The following is a 20,664-nucleotide window of genomic DNA, read 5'->3' on the forward strand; positions in this document are numbered from 1 at the left end:
TGGAGTTTGACAAATTTATTGGTATTTTAGTAAAGACATTCATCTCAGTCGTTTCTCTCCCATCTTGACCTTAGGTTAATATTTCATTTGAGTCAAGAAAAGATTATGTAGGAAAGGGATGTTATTTTAACATAAACAGTAAAATGGACAAAGTGGAAAGTTTGCCTACATTAAAGCAAGTTAAATTCATGTATCTTGATATAATTAAATCATGTAAGAACTAACAGTTCTATATACATTTCCATTGTTTTACTTGGGGCTTACTCTAAACTTAAATGCAATTGAACAAAATGTTAGGAGTATATACAGGCTGCTTCTCTGGAGTTATTACCTATTAAAAGAGCTCAGCGAGTAGTTACCACCAATAAAATAGTCTGAAGCTGCCTCCAAATTAAACATTGCAGGAGTTTTCAAAGAAACCATTATACTCTGTTTCTTTTACCTGGGACTATGCTTTTAAAGATGTGTTTTAACTGTCACATTAAAAAATAATCCATATACAAAAATTCTAAAAAAATCCTACAATACATAGATCTAACAACGAATATGTGGTCAAAGAATCCATAAAATGCTTCAAGATGCATTTTCTTTTTTATCTTCAGTACCTAAAATGTGCTTTTGAGAGGCCATTGGTTAATATGTATACACTTCAAATGAACTGTTATTACTGTACTAAAATAAGAATTGTTGCATTAAGTTCAAATCAAATTCACTTTCACAAGTTAGTAACTTAAAGTAAGCTTTAACAAAGTTACAGAAAAGTGCATCTTTCTCATTTTCATCTTCACACAATGTTGCTTTTTTGGTGTTTCTACCTTTTAAAAATTAAAAACAGCCAAATATTTAAGTATTATGTACATTTAAATTTTTGGTAGTGGTTTGTATTTTAAAAGAAACAGCTTCCTTATGATTTGCCTCAAGATCTGGTGGAAATGCTTACAGGAACTAGCTAATAACAAAAACCAAGAGAAGCACATTCAAAATACTGATTTACTTTGGTAGCAAATGGTCTTTGAAGACTAATGAAGGTAGACAAGACCCGTTAAAGTGAAGTGGGCTATCTCAAATACACAACAATTTACATAAAAGTTCTTAAAAAATTTTTTAAAGAGCTAAGCATCTGTACCAACCGATAGCAATGCAATACCTAGTTTATGATGACTTGAAACAAAACAAATGCCCATTAGGAAAAAGAAAAGCTGTATTTTATCTAACATACTTTCAGTCAATAGTCCAGTAACATTTTCCTCCCAATATGACACTCCCTCTCTATAAGGCTGTTCCTGGGAGCCAGACACTTTAGGTTAATAAGGGAGTTAAGACTAATTGCTTGCAGTTTAATAGACAATAACTTTTTGCGTCCCTCTTAATGTGCTAATAGTTGTGTCTAAAAAAATATGCAATTCTTAGAAAGGTACCATTTCTGATTTTTTTATTATCTGTAACCTTTGGAAACTAATCACATGAAACTACAAAATTAGCAAATGTCTTGAAATCTGTATATAAAACATAAATTACCTCTAATTTCAAACTCTCATTTATTAGTGTACCACTCAATCTTTAAAAAACAAAACAAAACAAAACAAAAAGGCGGCTCCAAAGATAGTCTTATACCATTCTTTAAAAAAGGAAACTGTTCCTTTTAACTTTACACCCACCCCACACCCCAATTTCAAAACACATCATTTAATTGTCTTGGTCATGAACATTTCCAAGATGAGATTTTATATTTCGCTCCCATAGCTTCTGGTTATCAGAAAAACCATGCTTTCCTTTATTGAAGGAGTTTGGTCCTGCTGATGTTGGTGTATCCCTGTGTTAAAAGATACGAAATTTAAAAGTTAAATAAAGCCTTTTGGGCCATGTTCTTAACTCATTCAAAACATATTTGTTTAGTATCTATTATGAACACAGGCTGAGTATCACAAGCCCCTACAGAGTTCTTCAAAAATACCCATTCTATAAGACCCAGTCCTAAAGTTTCAAATTCAGTAGGTCTGAGGAGGGACCGGCATGTTTAACAAACACCTAAGGTGATTCTGACACACAGCTAAGGGTGGCAACCAGGACAGTTTTTAAAACTGTTGCTTGAAACCCATTAAAATAGGGTCATGAGGGATCCCTGAGTGGCGCAGCAGTTTGGCGCCTGCCTTTGGCCCAGGGCACGATCCTGGAGACCCGGGATCGAATCCCACGTCGGGCTCCCGGTGCATGGAGCCTGCTTTTCCCTCTGCCTATGTCTCTGCCTCTCTCTCTCTCTCTCTCTGTGACTATCATAAATAAATTTTTAAAAAAATTTTAAAAAATAAATAAAATAGGGTCATGAAATCAACTGATGGCTTGCCATCAGCATCTATAAAAGAATGAAATAAAAGAAAAATATGAAGATATACTACACACAGAAAGGTTCAGTATCACTATGGATTTGTGTCATGAATTTGTTTTACATCTTTTACATATTTTTAAATATATAAACAAACAAAGCGAGTGTTTAGACTGGGTTACAAGGTCAGATGTACTTCTTACTTTTAGGTCCCTGTATGAAAGGAAAGCAGGCAGTCACCGGGACTGCTCCTATTTGAATCTGAACACTGACGCCTGCATATGGACTTAGTTCTTTGCTAGTTTATATTTTGGTAGAAATGAGGACAGACCATGGGTTGATTTAAAGCAAAACTTTCTTACTAGCCTCTAAGTTATCTATTTATGCATACAAAGACAAGAAAATGGGCATTCTGTTAACCTCATATTAATGTTATGTCTATAACAACAGAAACAATGGAGGAAAATTAAAAATTAAAATACTTGTCTTATTTCGGTATTTGGCATCTTAATTACCAACAAAAAAGGGACACGTACAATTAAGATTAAATGGCGAAAATAATATGACAGGTCAATGACAGAAAGTCGTTTTTTTTTATACTAGAAAAACTTAAATTTTAAATCATAAACATTTCTCAAAGCTCTCTCTAAAATTACTATTTTTTCTTAAGATATTCATTTTCTCTTACCAGGAAAGAAAATAAGATCACCGATAGCTCACAAAACAAAATTGTTTTGCCCAAATATGCAAAAAAAGCCCAAACACTAAAACATCATTCTCTACAATGTTTATAAAGAATTACGTACCTTCCAATATTCTTCATCCGCATCTTTGCTTCGGGAGGCATTTCCTCTGGTTCACTCTGAAGGAAAAAAAAAAAAAAAAAAAAAACAGATGATACATTACAGGTTTATTAAATTTACTTGACTACTGGGGTACGTGGGTGGCTCATACGCAAGTGCCAGAGTTCTCTCTCCCTCAAATAAATAAATCTTTAAAACGAAAAAAGCCTAACAATCCTACCAAGTGGGTGTAATTATCATTTATGACATTTTAAAGGTGAGGTAAACAAGGTTATTTTGTCCAAAGTCATAAAGCTAATAGCAAAACAGCTGGATGCCAAAGCAAAGACTCTTAACAACTTTATGGTATTGCCCCTTCTAAAAATGTCTCCTTTACTATAAAGATATCTTGAAAATTCATTCTTTCCATACTTACAGATGTTGAAAAGATATGGGATAAGTTAAATTCCTTAGATCTGTTTTCATGTATAAACGTTGCTGGTGAGCTTTTTAATTCTTTAATTTTTATTTATTTTTTTCAAAGATTTTATTTATTTGTTCATTAGAGACACAGAGAGAGAGAGAGACAGACAGACACTCAGGTAGAGGGAGAAGCAGGCTCCATGCAGGGAGCCTAACGTGGGACTCAATCCCAGGACTCCAGGATCACACCTTGGGCTGAAGGCGGCACTAAATTGCTAGGCCACGGGGGCTGCCCAGCTTTTTAATTAAGTAGGCCCCTCAACTGACATGGGGCTTTGACTCACAACCCCAAGATCAAGAATCACATGCAAGATCTGCAGACTGAACTAGCCAGGTGCCCCCTACCCCTTTTCATTTTTTTTTTTAATTTTTTTTAAGATTTTATTTATTTATTCATGACAGTCACACAGAGAGAGAGAGGCAGAGACATAGGCAGAGGGAGAAGCAGGCTCCATGCCGGGAGCCCGATGTGGGATTCGATCCCGGGTCTCCAGGATCACGCCCTGGGCCAAAGGCAGGCGCCAAACCGCTGCGCCACCCAGGGATCCCCCCTACCCCTTTTCAAAGTAAGCTCTAACAACTCTCAGATCAAGAGTTGCGTGCTCTACCAACTAAGTCAGTCAGGAGACCCTAAATATTCTTTTTTCTTTTTTTCCCTAAATATTCTTTTTTTAGAAGAGTGTCTTCAAGATCTAGCCTAAGGGAGTTTCTCCGGGTTAAATGTGGGACAATTTGAGCATTATTGTCTATTGAATAAAGAAGCCATGAGGCTACACTTACATAAATAAAGTTCTTCCTTACAGTAAGAGACAATAAATATAAAAGAGATAAGGACAATGAGAAAAATCACCATTTGGCAAAATTCATAATAATTGAGTCTGGCAGGAATCATCAATGAGATGTTAACATTCATGAGAGTGTTTAAAAAATTATTATCTCAAAAAAAAAATAAAAAATGAAAAATAAATTAAAAAATAAAAAATTATTATCTCTTTTTAAAATTTTTTATATTTATTCATGAGACACAGAAAGAGGCAGAGGGAGACACAGGCTCCCTGTGAGGAGCACAATGCGGGACTCCATCCCTATCCCGGACCCTGGGATCACACCTTGAGACTAAGGCAGATGCCCAGTCACTGAGCCACCCGGGTGCCCCTAAATTATACATTTTCATGTATTCTTTTTATCTTTTATTAAAGATTTTATTTTTAAGTAATCTCTACACTCAACTTGGGGCTTGAATTTAGAACCCCAGCATGTTCTACTGACTGGGCCAGCCAGGAACCCATAAATTTTAAATTAAATTTTAATTTTTTTAATTTTTTAATTTTTAGTTTTTTAAAGATTTTATTTTTATTTATTCATGAGAGACACAGAGTGAGAGGCAGAGACAGAGAGAGAGGCAGAGGGAGAAGCAGGCTCCATGCAGGAAGCCTGATGTGGGACTCGATCCTGGGACTCCAGGATCACGCCCTGGGCCAAAGGCAGAAGCTCAACCACTGAGCAACCCAGGGATCCCCTATTTTTTTAATTTTAAGTAGGCTCCATACCCAACATGGGATCAAGAGTCTCTTGCTCTAATGACTGAGCCAGCCAGGCACACCCTAAATATTCTTCAAGCATACCCCTACAGATAAATAAATTTTAATTACAAAAGGTAAAATAATAATTTGAAAAGTAGAGAAATTTGGCAGGTATCACTTTAATCAAATGATCAAAGTTAACACTGTCAGTAATGGGACATATTGACAACATGCGCTCCCTGATATGATGCATTAAGAACTTGGCATCATTTCTGTGGTATTCCTGCCAAAGTAAGTAACAAGAATCTAATCATGAGGAAACATCATACAAATTCAAAGTAAGGGACATTTTACAAAATAACTGGCCTCAACTCTTCAAAAATGTTAATGCCATGAACAGAAAGACCCAGGAATTGTCCAAATTAAAGGAGACTAAAGACATAACAACTAAAAATATATTTTTAAATTTCAAAATTAATTAAACAGATGTCCTTCTTGTCCAACATACTTTAGGCTCAGATACATATCCAACTATCTTCTGCAAAAAAAGGAAAAACAAGATGAAGATTTTAGATGCACAGACTTTTATCTAAGAGACAAGTTAAAGTTTATAACCTTTATCATCATTAACTTGTCAGTTTCTCCATTTTCAAAACAAGAATAACTAAATCACACAATTCACAGGACTATATGGAGGATAAAATAAAGTTACCATGGAAAGGTTTCCAAATTGTTAGGCATTCAAAGCAAACTATTACTATCATGTAGGAGCTTAGCAGTTCCAGCCGAATTGTGCTCATGCTGTTCCCTTCTTACTATAGTCTTTCCCCCATACATTCTGTACTCCCCAAAAAGCTACCTCGTCTTTTAAGAATATCAGAGATGACAGGAAATATTAATTATTATTAGATTAGTAACTTCTCAAACTTTTTTTGAGAGGATGAATGAAAAATTTTTCTCCTCAATGAAATCTTACTTGGGCCCCTAAGTATAAAACAGATTAAAGAATAGCTACAAGTGAAAAGAGGGCAAGAGATCAGAGTCCTGCTTATTAGGGATCACCTAATACCACAGTAGCTCCTGAGACGTGTCCACAGAATCCCAGAACTCTGAGAAGTATTTAAAAATAAATTATTTAAGCTGAACCTTCACTGGGGCACCTGGGTGGCATAGTCGGTTAAGCATTCAACTTCTTGGTTTCAGCTCAGGTTGTGATCTCAGGGTCTTGAGATGGAGCCCCACATGGGGCTCTGCTTAAGACTCTCCAGCTCCCCCTTGCCCTCCCCCATGTGCAGGAGCACGCACTCTCTCTCAAATAAATACATAAATCTCAAAAATTAAATAAAAATAAATAAACCGAGCCTTCATTTTATAGCTGAAAAACTAAGGCTCCAAAAAAGGTAAAGTGATTTATTCAGAGGCTTTCTACCAGTAACTGAACAAGAAGAAAAGAATACAGGCCTTCCCATTACCAGTCCAGTGGTCATGGTCTTCTATGCTGCTACATCTGGTTATTTGGCTTCTCTTCCTGCCTCAAATTTCCACATCGATTCATGTCTTCAAATTTTTGTTTTGTACCTTTTTTTTTTTTTAAAGATTTTATTTATTTATTCATGAGAAACACAGAGAGAGGCAGAGACACAGGCAGAGGGAGAAGCAGGCTCCATGCATGGAGCCCGACATGGGACTCGATCCTGAGACTCCAGGATCTTGCCCTGGGCCAAAGGCAGGCGCTAAACCGCTGAGCCACCCAGGGATCCCCTATTTTGTACTCTTTTATACCCTGCTAGACTGAATTTCTAGAGGAACATATCTGATTAATCTTTGGAATCTCATTGTGCCTAGCATATAGAAAGTGATAACCATAGTAATTCTTTACCTATCGATTTGGACTCCAAACATTCCATATTCATCCTTGGCCAAACTTCTCTACTGAAATCTCCACTCCAATCAAATGCACCTGCTAAGTATTTACTACTTGTCTTAGCCTTAAAAGTATTCCTTGGTTTGTCAAAACTCAGCCGAATATTTTGGCATCCAACTCCTATTTCTTCTCTTATTTAGTTTTCCAAATTATTTCAGCGCACAGTATGCTCCTCTGAATGAATAATTTTTATCCATACTGCTTCTTGGAGCAATTATTCATATACTGTTAACATTTGTTACACAATGGGGTCAACATTTGGGCAGCCCGGGTGGCTCAGCAGTTTAGCGCCACCTTCAGCCCAGGGTGTGGTCCTGGAGACCTGGGATCAAGTCCCACATCAGGCTCCCTGCATGGAGCCTGCTTCTCCCTCTGCCTGTGTCTGTGCACCTCTCTCTGTGTCTCTCATGAATAAATAAAATCTAAAAAAAAAAAATGGGGTCACATTTTAAGTGGGGGGGTTAGTTTCTAAAGCCAGAGACCAGGGATCCCTGGGTGGCGCAGCGGTTTGGCGCCTGCCTTCGGCCCGGGGCTGATCCTGGAGACCTGGGATCGAATCCCACGTCGGGTTCCCGGTGCATGGAGCCTGCTTCTCCCTCTGCCTGTGTCTCTGCCTCTCTGTCTCTCTGTGTGACTATCATGAATAAATAAATAAAATCTTTTAAAAAAAAAAAAAATAAATAAATAAATAAAGCCAGAGACCAAAGAAAAAAAGTCAAAATGATGCTTAAAATTCCATATCATATGCTATTCTAAAGCATAAGAGAACGATACTGTGAGAGGCATGAGGGAACTAAGACTGCCTAAGAGAACAGCAGGTAAGCAACTCATGCTCACTCTGGAACATGTGCTTATCGAACAGAACTTCTAGCAGAATCACCGGTACTACTAGCTATTCTTCTTGGGGATACCAGAAGAAAACATCACACCTGCCTTTTTTAAGTTGAACGTATGCACGGTATCTCATCACTGAAGACTCCAACTACAAAATTATTAGACAGTAACATTAAATTTTTCTTTTTTTGGATTCTACATATTTCCTAGCACGTATTTGTATTAATATTACTCATAATATGCATTTATTTATTTGATTCTTTTTTTAAGAAATTTATTTGATTTCTTTTTTTAAGTAGGCTCCACGGGGATCCCTAGGTGGCTCACCACTGGCACCTGCCTTCAGCCCAGGGCATGATCCTGGGGTCCGAAGATCGAGTCCCACATCATGCCTGCTTCTCCCTCTGCCTGTGTCTCTGCCTCTCTCTCTGAGTCTCAAATGAATGAAAGAAGAAAAGGAAAAGAAAAGAAAGAAAAGGAAAAGGAAAAGGAAAAGGAAAAGATCCCTGCCCAGCATAAAGCTCAACATGGGGCTCAAACTCATTACCATGAGATCAAGACCTGAGTCAACATCAAGAGTCAGACACTTAACACTGAGCCACCCAGGTGCCCCTGTTGATTTGATATTTTAAGGCTATTGCCCCCAAAGGCAATATTTTAATAATCCTACAACCAAATAAAACATAGAAACAGCCAGATTTTGCAGGTGTCACAAAAAAAAACCCTATTCAGAATTTTAAAAAAAATTCACTAGTACCATTAATACAAACTACAATCTGCCATTAACACCTTCCTTAAGGAATGGTTAAAGTAAAATAAACAGGGGCAGCTGGTGGCTCAGTGGTTGAGCCGTCTGCCTTCGGCTCAGGTCATGATCCTGGGTTCCTGGGATCAAGTCCCACATCAGGCTCCCTCTAGGGAGCCTGCTTCTCCCTCTGCCTACATCTCTGCCTCTCTGTGTCTCTCATGAATAAATAAATAAAATCCTTAAAAGAAAAGAAAAAAGGTAAAATAAACAAAACTAGGTGTCGACTTACATCTTCATCTTCGTTAAAAGCTGCTGCTACTGAAAGGGTTTTTGGAGCAAGCGTTGGAACAGTTTCTTTAGGCTTCTGAAGAAGAAACACATTAAAAAGTATCACATAATGTTTATACAGGCTTGTTTAATGATACAAATAAGTTCAAAGTTTCAATTTTATGTTTTCATAGAAACATACAGTAAGGAACTCAGAACAAACTTTAAAGAAATCCATTTTCTCTTTTTAAAAATGTGGTTATCAACAGGTAGCTTTATTAATTATATGTCCATTTGTTTTCATCCTGTAAAAGATTTTCTAGTCATGAACTATAGTATCATTTAGCTAAGGGGTACCTGGAAAACGTGAAAGAAAATGATTAGTAGTATTTTCCCACAGTAGCAAAAAATGAACAAGGCAGGGTGCCTTGAGAACATAAAAGGCACCAAGACCATCTCTCCTGGCTAGCTTTCTGCCTATAGCCTGTAATGCTTCTCTTCTATCTAATAAGTTTCTGAGATCAGTTGTCCTCAGTATCTTCATCCTCTCACCAACCATTCTGTCTTTCAATCCACTGCAATGCGGCTTCCTCCCTCATTCCCCCATGGCTCCTTATTCACCTAGAATCAAGTCCTCGTGATTCTATGCGGTCACCAATGACCAGTGTACTGCTTTTGACTCTAAACGCCGGCTACTTTTTGAAACACTCCTAACTTGACTTCTCTGACACTGCTTTTTAGAGGTTGTTCTAATTCTCTGATCTTTTGTTCCCTTTGTTTCCTCCTGTTCCCCACCTTAAATGGCAGATACCCAAAATTCTGCCCTTCGGGATCTCTCCTTCTCTATACTTCCCTAGTAAATTCCATTCACTCCCATAATTTTAACTACTGAATCTTACGTCTACCCCAAACAGGATGTCATATGCCTACTGGATAGCTCCACTTAGAGCCCCAATGGGTATTCTAGTTTCACAGTGTTCTAAGTAATGAAACCAGAAAACCTTTTCCTCAACTTGCATTCTCTTATAGTCCTGCTGATTAAATCTCTATCTAATAGACCTACATCTCCCTCTGCATTCTCATCAACTACCACACTACAGACATCTAAGGTCCCTTTAGGGCATTACTTGCCTAAACATTTCTGTTAGAAATACCATCTCCCAAAAAAAAAAAAAAAAAAGAAATACCATCTCCCCACCATCAGTGTTCCTTCCCTCTAATCCTCTATAATGGTACCAGAGTGATATTTCTAAAATGCAAACCGCTTAAGGGTTAAGTTCCCATACTTTCATAGCTCCGCTAGAACTTAAAGAATAAAACCAAACTATGTCATGCAAGTCCTTTATGATTCGGTTCTCTGGTCTCATTTGAGGCAGCTTTCTATCCATACATTTGCATACCACTTTCCAACTACAAACAATTTCCTGAATGTACCATGTGGCTTCACATATAAACCGCTTTTGCACAGAATTCTTTTTGAGATGCCCTTTGCCCCCTGTCTACAGTGAAGGGCAACTCAAATCACCTCATCAGTGAAATATTCTCTGATTTACTGAAACAAAATGAACCACCCTTTCTTCTATAACACAAATATTTTTTATAAATGTTTGCTTTTGAAGGAATAAGAAATGTTAATTTGGAGACTATGCACAGAGACTCCAGAAATATCCTTTACTCTTTTAAAGACGTCACGTGTTTGATGTTGTACAGACAACATAGGACACAAGTACCTGTTGATCAACTATCTTTTCACATCATATAATCAAAAGCAATAGTTTTAACATTTTTGTACCTTACATCTCACGTGCTCAAGATGACTGTGTTTATACTAAAGTTTACTTTATAAAAACAGGTTTTTGTTTTTTAAAGATTAAAATGTTTTATTGAATAAATAGCCTTTTTCAAACAAAACCCTCCCATCTAAAATGATCAGCAATTACTAAATCATGTTAATGATTTAGAAAAAGTAGGGATTTAAATATCTAATTTAGGGGTGTGCCGACCACAGTAAAATCTATTTTCAAGAGTAACATCTATATGGAAGTGTACATTAGAATACATGTTTAATGACAATCAAAAAAACCCCACAAATGTTTATGCAGTTAGTCTATGCAACTTTATAAAAAAAGACCGAACAAAAAGAATTGGCTCAAACAGGAAGAAAATCATGAAGTAAAGAAATTACAAGCTGAATGTCATTTTTTGAAAAAAGGAAAAAAGAAAAAGGCAAAAAAACATAGGGTGGGAGCAGGGTAACTCAAACATACTGCCTCTAGTATGAGCCTGATCCATATCACACTTTTAAGATCTCTAAATGAACATCTAACACAAAAATAAAGCTAAACGCATCTGGCAAAGAAACATTAATTTTCACAGAACAGATATGAATAAACTAGTCAAAAGCAATAATCCTAATAATTTTAGGATTGCTCTTTTAGAGAAGAATATAAACTACTTTCTAAAGTTAACAGTAACATACTACTTAAGTAACATTTTTTTCCTTAAAGATCTATGTGGTTGAAGAATATGAAACTGCCACTTTTATAGGTCAGAAATAGTCAAATACCAAAACTTTGTAAGTTTCAATCTAATACCTCAAAATTTGCCAGATACTCCATGGTTAATGATTATTAATTCAAGCTTTGTATTTAAAGTTGTTCTGTGATAGGATATACAGAGCTCAATGTCCATTTGTAGCTCCAAAGTAACCAGGAAGCTCTTATCAAAGAATACCTCACTAGCACTGATTTCTATAGACATTACTTTTTATATTACTGGAATTGAAATACAAGGAAAATAAGTGAATTTATTTCTGAAAATATTTTTGGGAGGTTTTTGCTCAACTTGGAAAAATTCTAAGCTGTTACTTCATAAACCATATACTCTTTAGAATAGTTGCTCCTTCTCATACTCCAAACTTTTAAAAAGCTTTGAGTTATAACTTGCCCACACCATTCTTGAATGCAGAGCTAAAAACTTCTTAAATACTTCACATAAGTTCACATACGAATATACCTTTTCAGACTCAATTTACCATAATCTCGTAAAAGCAGGTTTCTGAAACAAATTTTTAAGACCCATTATAAACATCATATAGATAAAATAACAACTCACACTTGATCCAAGTTTGATGGATATGGCTGAGGCTTTCTTTGTCGTCTGACTACCTATGGCAAATCCAAACTTGGAGATCTTTGTAGGCTTTGTTGGGAGGTCTGCAGCTTCTTCTTCAGCTGATCGCTTCTCAGCGCTGCGACTGGAACTTTCCCCTCCATTACTGGAAGAAACAGTCTTAGTTTTCACAGGTTTTTCTGCTTCTTCTTCAGGTCCTGGTGAAGTCGAAACAACTTACCAAGATGAGCTATTTTTACTGAGCAGATTGATGGGAGCAGCAACCTCAAAAAGCATCGTTATAAGGAAGATACCTCTGCAGTTGTCACCTACTGACCCAACAGTCTCTTCCACTGTTTGTTAGAGTATACAGCAGGAACTGAGATTGTGTGGCAGTAGAAGAGGCTCCCATGAATTAACTAGCATAAAATACAGAGCAATTTAAAATTATAAACACAGAGTTCACAAAATGTTAAGACCCTTCAACTAAACACTATTATGTAAGTCATATAATAATCTAATCATTTGTGGGGGTTTTGCTTCTTAGAAATTAAGGTCTATAAGTGCTTCTATACAAACTAGTTTGGGAGCAATTGGTCACAACACAGGATAATACATTTGATTAATAAATTCTGGCATTCTTCAATTATGTACTACTAGTTACACAAAGTACCTAGTTGTGTATATTACAAGAACTACAATGTTAATACAGCCTGGAGTAACTTTCTTGAGTGATGTGTTCCTCAAGTACCTCTCACACAATTTTTAGAGTTGAAAAGGAAACTCAAGGAAGATGTCAAGTCATCCCCTTATATAATTTAATTCTACTCCAAACGCTTGGTTATCACCTATTATAACAATCATACTTAGGTTTACACCTGACTTATTCTCGTGGAAAAAAAAGATGAGCTAATTATAATTTCAAACAGTAGAAGCCATAACATATGTAGATTTGGAATGCAGGATGGCTCTCAATAACTTTGTGTTTGTATCAATCAGTGAAGAAATACGTTTGCATCTTGACTATCTTTGGTTCTTTACACTGGCTATTTTAGAAGTAGTCTAGTTGATAATTAAAAATGTTACTTTCTTTCCCCCATTTCACCCTGTAGAATGTTTTCTGCTACACTAGATAGTTTACTTAGGGAGAGAAGATGCTCTAAGTGATAGCCCTGACAACAGTTAAAAAAACAAAACAAAAGAGGACATACAACTAGAATGCAGGAAAAGCAGAAAATCAAACACAAATAAATGGACAAGTAACAGAGTAAAAAATCCAGAGGCTACAAGCTCTCAATCTGTATAATTTTGGAATGATGAGGTCTCTAGATTAATAAGCACTTTGAACAGAACATTTGATTTTGTTTAGAACAAAGGTAACAGGAATTCTTTATTCTCTTTGGATAGGTGGTAAAAGTTGTAATAACAATGCAGGGGAGGTACTAAGTAGGATTAGGATTTGGGATTTCCCCAGGAGACAAAGATAGTACTGAAATGGTTGCTGGAGGTGCCATTTACTTATTTAGATATGAAATTATAAAAGCACCTAAAGAATGTAAGATCAACATTCAATGGTTGAAATACAGAAATCAATTTAGAATTTCTAGGGGTGCTTGAGTGGCTCAGTTAAGCGTCTGCCTTCAGCTCAGGTCGTGACTCCAGCTGGGGTCCTGGGATGGAGCCCCGTATCAGGCTCCCCACTCAGTAGCATCAGCTTCTCCCTCTGCACAACCCCCATGCTCGCTCACTCTCATATAAACAAATCTTTAAAGAAAAACATCAATTTAGAATTTATAAAAAAAGAAACTATTATGCCAACATTAATTTTTTCAAAGCCTAAATTTATAACTAAAAACATCATTCTAAATTTTATTCTGCATTCTGTTCAGTTTTAATCAAGTATGAATTTTACTGTAGAACCCAAACAGTGATAACTATTTCTTTTTGACTGACAGCTAAAACTGCAACTGTAGTCTCTACATACGGGAACATACAGAAAATGCACTGAGTTTGCATAAAGAATCTATACACTAAGGCACAAATTCTGTACAAACACAAACTCCGAAAAACACCAAACAGCATAAAGAACATTTAGTCTTGACTGCACTGTATTCTGCTCTTTGAAATGTGACCCAAGAGCTTCACATAATTAGTCAAGACTTCTAGTTCTTATAAAAGAAAATAAAAAACCTATGTTTTCTTAATTCTAGGTCTTTTACCCAGAAAATAATTCTGAACAAGGATCTAGAAAAACTAAAGCATAAGTATAAAACAAAGTGAAAAACATAAATCTTACTGTAATATTAATGCCATTAAGTGTGACAACTGGCTGAACTAGTATGTGATAACATATGGAACACAATACTAACTGTCCAATCCCATGATGCTATAGGGAAGATTTCTATAGACACTGCTATAGAAAAGGTAGCATCAACAGAGAGTTGGGAAAACTGCCACTAATTAAGGAATCAACTGGCAGCAACTCAGTTTTATTCACATTTGCTTTCTCGTCACCTTAAGAGGCAAACTATTAAGACCATCCACATCTCATGTCCACATGGGGGGATGAAACATACTATGCCTAGCAGGTCATTTCCTTTTTATTTTTTTAGAACTTATTTTATTTATTTGATGAGAGACGGAGAACACAAGCAGAGGGAGCAGGAGAAGCAGACTCCTCACTGAGCAGAGAACCTGACATGGGACTCCATCCCAGGACCCTAGGATCACGACCTGAGCTAAAGGCAGGCACTCAACCAACTGAGCCACCCAGGTGCCCCAGCAGGTCATTTCTAAACATGACTGATTCCAGATCCAACAAATTATTTTTGAAGATAGTAAATAACTGTTTGGCTGCACTTAACTCTTTAAGTTTTTTTTTTTTTTTTTTTAAAGCAACTGTAAATACTCAACAGCTTTAGAAAATACCTACTCTTCAATGAAGAGATGGGGGAAAGGGAGTGAAGGAAGAAGGGGAGTGTACAATTAGTACTCTTACTTAGCCTTAAATGGCTCAATGTGTCATATGGATTGGAGCTGTTATTTTCTCTTTAGGTAATCCTCTTCTAACAATTATGTAGTAAATACACATAACATTTAAGAAATAAAGCAAATGGAATAAGCAATGAAAATGGAAAAATGTGACAGACAAATATTATCAACGCAACTGTTACTAGATTCTACAAGTCTTTATATAGGTCATTAGAAGAGAAAATTATTTCAACCTAAGGTGAACTTTGAAATATATCACTAAATATCAATATTTATTTCTAAGTCCATTAAAGTGTTTTTCTTTAAATACAACACGTACTACACTTTGGCATTTGGGGGCTTTTAATCAAGAACTGCTGTTTTCAATTTATTTAAGGAGATCTTTATATTTTGGACCATTAAAAACAAAATTTTTAGATGACCATAGATTAGCAATGTGAAAAATTTTAGCCATGTGACTTACATTTTAAAGAATGAATAAATGAATACGGTAATTCGTTTTTAAAAATAAGAAAATCACAATTTATAGCAAAACATGCATATAATTGTATAAAAGTACTAGATGCTTTACCAGAGAATATTTCACAAAAGGGACTTTCATCTAGTTTGCATTCATTTTGAGCTAACAAAGTGTGTAGTTAATGTGAAATCAAATTACACGTGGTACACATGGTACTAGCTTTTTTTTTTCTTTTCCACTGATTAGCTGGAGAGGAAAGGTGGGCATTGGAGGACAAAGTCACCTTACTCTGAAAAAAAAAAAAAAAGTACCTAATAAGAAAGTTTAAGTCTATAAGGGTATATCCTCATGACCCATTTGTATTCTGGTAGCTTCATCTGAAAAAAGGGCACATAGTTACCTCTCCAAAAAGACTGGTGAGCAGCTTATAGGAAAACATAGTCAAGACCCTCCTAGTGGCAGGCATAATGAATGTCGATTTCATTAAAGTAGTTCTTAGATAACTTAAAATAGCACAGGATTACCATGGTTATGATATGGACAGCTTTTTTTTTTTTTTAAGATTTATATTTCAAGGAGCTACAAAATTTTAGCCAAAAGAAGAATAAAAATCTGCCCAAAGCCTTATCCGTAGCATTACCAGACTCCTCTTTAAGGTGAGAACAAGTTCAAGTAACTAGCTTCTCTAACTGACATAAATTCATTCGCAACTACTTATTAAAAAAAAAAAAAAAAAAAATCACAGTTTCAACTTATCCGGGTGTTCAACAGGAACTAAAAATCGGCTGGGAAGAGCCCCTAAGACAAGTTTGAGAGTGTTTCACAATAGTGCCAACTTGCCACAAGATTTGCAATGCAGCGATTCCATAGTGTTAAATGTTTTAGCTATGATTTCTCTGTACAAATTCATTAAAAAATATCTTGACATTCAAAAATGGTTTATATGCAACATCACGATTTTCTTGTACAGGCAGGCACATCCAAGGCAAATTATGATGAAGTCAGTAAGGGGTGGGTAGTACTTATTCTAAATCACCCACAGGGATACCATAATTTTTGATCCCAATCACCCCAGTTAATTGTGCACTACCACCCCACATACAAAAACAGGCTACAACGGAAACACCAACATTCCTACTACACGTCTAATTATCCCTCGCGGGGGGGGGGGGGGTACATTACACAGTCCAGTTACGCTGACACTTAAGGTGCGTGTGGGCAACACATCAACACATGCTCTCGAGACGCTTAATAAGCCACGCTCCAAAGTTAAAAGGCTGTCTAAAAGCCAGTTAAGATTCTTTAGGTTACACATCTTTGTTTTTCCTCAAACTACTCATTTAAAAAAAAAAAAATGTGATTTTACTCAATGACTTGCAAGACGATGTTTGGGGGGACCTTATGGGATAGTCCTACATGGTTTAAGTCGCTGTTTAGTGAACAGAGAACCCTGCGCTTTCCTCAGTTTTTGTGGCCAAAAGGCAGTTCGCCTCTACACGTCAGGCTAGTGACGTCCTCCTGACTGCCTTCGCACGCTATTCATCTTCGGTGTTTTCTCAAACTAAATACTTGAGGGGTAAGATGGGAGGGAGTCAGAATGGAAAGGAAAACGTTTCTAAGGATGTCCTGACCGCGCCGCACGTGCCGAGGTACCCGCCTCGCTACCACAAAGGGGGGCGGGGGCTTGGAGAGACGCTGCCCCCCCGCGCTCGGGGACCGGGCGGGGGGGGGGCAGGCCGGGGGGGGCAGGCGGGGGCGCCGCCACAGGACGCGCCACGCGCGGGTGGAGCCGCCCGACCTCGGCCCCGCAGCTGGCGGCCGAGAGCCTAACTCGGGGAAGGCGGTGAAACCCTAGCCCTAGGCCCGCGGCGGCCACCGGCGGGCGGCAAAGGTCCGTCTCCGCGCCGCCCCGCCCCGCCTCACGGCGGCATCGGCCCGGAGCTCGCGGGGGCAGGCCGGGGCCGCTCCACCTCCGGGCCGACAGGGAGAAGCGAACGGACTACTGCGGGGCCTGGGGCCGGCGCGGCGGCCACGGCCGGGGACGCGGCCCGGGCGCGCGCGGAGCCGTGCGCGGTCGTCTGCGGTGCGGCGGCGGCTCCCGCGCGGCCGCTGCGGGTCCCACCCCGAGCCCGAGCCCCCTCCGGGCACCCCTGTCCCTCCTCCTCGGAAGCGGGGCCTCCGCGGGGGCCGGCTCTGCCCCGGCAAGGAGGCGAGGTGGGCCCGGATCCCGGCGGGCCGCGCCGGGCGTGCCCGGGTGTCGCCTGGGCCCAGCACCTGGCCGGGCGAGCGCCAGACCCGCCCGTGCTCGCCCCCGTCCTACCCCCCACCCCGGGGAGCCCAAACAGAGGCCCAGAGCACCCCACGCAGCCCGCGACGCTGGGGTTGTGTTCACCTCCGGCGGCTCCAGCTCGCTGCGGTTTCTCGGGCTTCTCCTCTCCCGCCTTCCCGTCCGCCATTTTCCCCGCCGCGGCCTCCCCTGCAGCCACGCCAAGGACGTCACGGCCCCGCCCAGCCACCATTGAGTTTCGGAGCCGGCGGGCGAGGCGGCGGCCTAGAGCGGCCCGGGAAAGGCCGAGGAGGCCGTTTGGGAAACGGAAGCGGGTGTGACGTCATCCCCCGGCGCCTCTGCAGGAAGGGCGGGAAAGGTTGGGCTGCGTGTCTCCGGAGGACGGCTCGGGGCCTGGCGGGACCTTGCTTAGGCTCCCGGGGTCCAGAGAAGTGGGAGCGTGACTCCGGGAGCGGCGGCGAGGTCTTGTTAAGCTTTCGGCGGACCAGGGTCAGACGACAGCTGAAGCGAGCCAGCTCCGTTCTGGTCTTTGTGGATCACCTGGGCTTTAAAAAAAAGGGGGGGGGAGGGGCCAGTGGGGGCGCCTGGCTAGCTCAAAGGAGCGTGGGACTTGATCTTGGGTCCTGAGCTCCAGCTCCATGTGGGTGTACAGATTACTTAAGTGATTAAAAAAAAAAAGCGTCCTGGGGTGGGAGGATCAGTGTTTATGGAGCGCCCTCTCGTGTCCTGCGTCTTGTTCAGTCCCCACCACAGTTCAGTGCAGGATTACCCGCTTTTTAACTAGGAGAATTGAGGCTAAACGGATAATTTGTCTAAAGTCACGTAGTCAGGGGATCCCTGGGTGGCTCAGCGGTTTAGCGCCCGCCTTCCGCCCGGGGCCTGACCCCGTGGTCCCGGGATCGAGTCCCGCGTCGGGCTCCCTGCGTGGAGCCAGCTTGGAGGCTGCCCTGTAACTTTTTAAATGGAGATATAAACACTTTTATGACATTTTTATGTGATATTATTTATTTGTAGATGCCTTTATTTTTGAGTGAGGAAAATGAAGTTCAGAGAGGTCATATACAGCTATGTAGAAGCAGATTCAGTTCCATATATTGCGTTGTAGAAATTAAGGTTAGAAGATAATCCATTCGCTTGTCAATTCCAGGAGGTTATATGGTGCTCATCTTGCATAGCATTGTTTCCCCAGGACCTAGATTACACCAGTTTCAACAAATATTCATTGAAGAGTTGGGTGCAAGCTTCAATAACCCTCTGCAAATGAGTTAGGCAGTGTAGTGCAGGGCAAAGAGCAGCAGTATTGCTTTAGACAAAAGTGAATTTAAACTGTAATTCTGGGGCACCCGGATGCTCACTCAGTTGAGTGTCGGCCTTTGGCTGGGATTGTGATTGGGCGGGGGTGGGGGTGGGGGGTTTCCTGGTCAGGGGGGAGCCAGCTTCTCCTCTCCTGCTCTTCCTGCTAGTGCTCTCACTCTCTCTCAAATAATCTTTAAAAAATTAAAAAAAAAAAACAAAACTGTAGCTCTGCCATTTGCTAATTCTGTGAGTTTGAACTGAACAATTTTATTGAAAATGTTCAACTATAAAAATGTAATATAGGATTTCTGAGAAGATTAAGCAAGATAATACTGGTAAAAATTGTAATACAGAGTGCTTAGCTCATGATGGGCATTTGCTTAGCAGTACCTATTAACCTCTAAAGAGCTATTCAAATAATGATTTAAAAAGCTGGAAATAGGAGGTAATATGAGCAACTATTATTTTAATTTAGATGTGTGAGATGGCAGCTAGGATATTCAACATTTGTTCATGTCTGCTATATGCCAAGTATACTTGCACAGTTTGCTATGCATAGTTTGATAGTTTTTAACATGAAATCAGGTGCATTAAATTATCACAACAACCCCATGAATTTAGTGCTACTATACTCTCATTTTTACGGAAGACGAAACTGGGACACTGAAAAGGCAAGAGACGAAACAAACTTGGAATTCAGGCAGAGAGCTACAACAAAACCAGAGAGGAAAAGTAGCCAATCAGAGTTTCACTGTGAGTATATTCTTTTATTTATTTAGGGTTTTCTTAGTGTAATTGACACACAATGTTAAATTAGTTTCAAGTGTACAACACAGTGGTTTGACAAGTCTACATTATGTGATGCTCACCACAAGTGTAGCCACCATCTGTCCCCATACTATGCTGTTACAGTTATCACTGACTGTATTCTTTATGCTGGGCCTTTTATTCTTGTGACTTACTCATTCCATGACTGAAGCCTCTATGTCCCACCATGAGTCGTGGTTTGTTGTTGTTGTTTTTAGGGAGGGACGTGGGGAAAGTCAAGGAAGAGTAAGAGAGAGGATCCCAGGCAGGCTCCATGCCCAGTACAGAGCCTGACGTGGGGCTCAATCTCCAACCCCAAGACCATGAACTGAACAGAAACCAAGTGTCGGATAGTTAACCAACTGAGCCACCCAGGCGCATTGCCCTGCCCCACCTGTGAGTAGATTCGTAATATAGCTTTGGAATCTTACTATATTTCCCTATAACATCCTCAAATTTCCGTATACATCAGAATGACCAGGGCCTGTTAATAAAACGCAGTTGAAACTCTGGTATCACTGCCAGAGTTCTTGATTCAGGTAGACTCAGCGGGGCCCCCAAATGCACATTTCTAACCATTTCCCAAATGATGTGGATCCTGCTGGACTGGGGACCACACTTAGAGAACCACTGCCCTAATAAATTCACTTTCTTAGACTATTTTTACATGTTCTCTGCTCTCCAAACTTTTTTGGAGAGTATTTACTCTCCCCCTAGGTCGATGATTTTGCTCCTTATTTTCATGGAGAAAATAATAGAAATCAAAACAGAACTGCATATTCTCACCATCTCTGTGGTGTGGTACCTGCATTTGTACTTAAATTTTTT

General features: G+C 39.4%; 1 protein-coding gene and 1 long non-coding RNA gene across 7 annotated transcripts in view; one reads left to right on the forward strand and one right to left on the reverse strand.

The window, feature by feature from the left end:
- Window positions 1-17,996, reverse strand: PCNP (PEST proteolytic signal containing nuclear protein). Of its 2 annotated transcripts, XM_072811846.1 has the most exons (6): window positions 17,839-17,963; window positions 12,237-12,414; window positions 11,999-12,161; window positions 8,907-8,981; window positions 3,130-3,185; window positions 1-1,813 (listed from the first exon to the last, which is right to left on the reverse strand). In XM_072811846.1, the coding sequence occupies exons 2-6, from the start codon at window positions 12,290-12,292 to the stop codon at window positions 1,687-1,689; spliced, it is 477 nt and encodes a 158-aa protein (XP_072667947.1). In that variant the 5' UTR covers window positions 12,293-12,414; window positions 17,839-17,963; the 3' UTR covers window positions 1-1,686. The 2 variants fall into 2 exon arrangements, with proteins under 2 accessions (XP_072667947.1, XP_072667946.1); XM_072811845.1 differs by lacking the exon at window positions 12,237-12,414 and having other exon boundaries at window positions 11,999-12,213; window positions 17,839-17,996.
- Window positions 17,036-20,664, forward strand: part of LOC140624904 (uncharacterized) — a 13,086-nt gene continuing 9,457 nt past the window's right edge. The window contains exons 1-3 of one of the 5 annotated variants that reach the window (XR_012024340.1): window positions 17,036-17,095; window positions 19,679-19,782; window positions 20,055-20,232. This is a non-coding gene — a long non-coding RNA (uncharacterized lncRNA). Of the gene's footprint in view, window positions 17,096-17,208; window positions 17,338-19,160; window positions 19,783-20,054; window positions 20,233-20,664 lie in introns of those variants that run through there. The other 4 variants (XR_012024339.1, XR_012024338.1, XR_012024336.1 and 1 more) reach the window with 4 other exon arrangements.

This window comes from Canis lupus, chromosome 35, assembly GCF_048164855.1.
Source record: "Canis lupus baileyi chromosome 35, mCanLup2.hap1, whole genome shotgun sequence".
In the NCBI taxonomy this organism is placed as follows: Eukaryota; Metazoa; Chordata; class Mammalia; order Carnivora; family Canidae; genus Canis; species Canis lupus.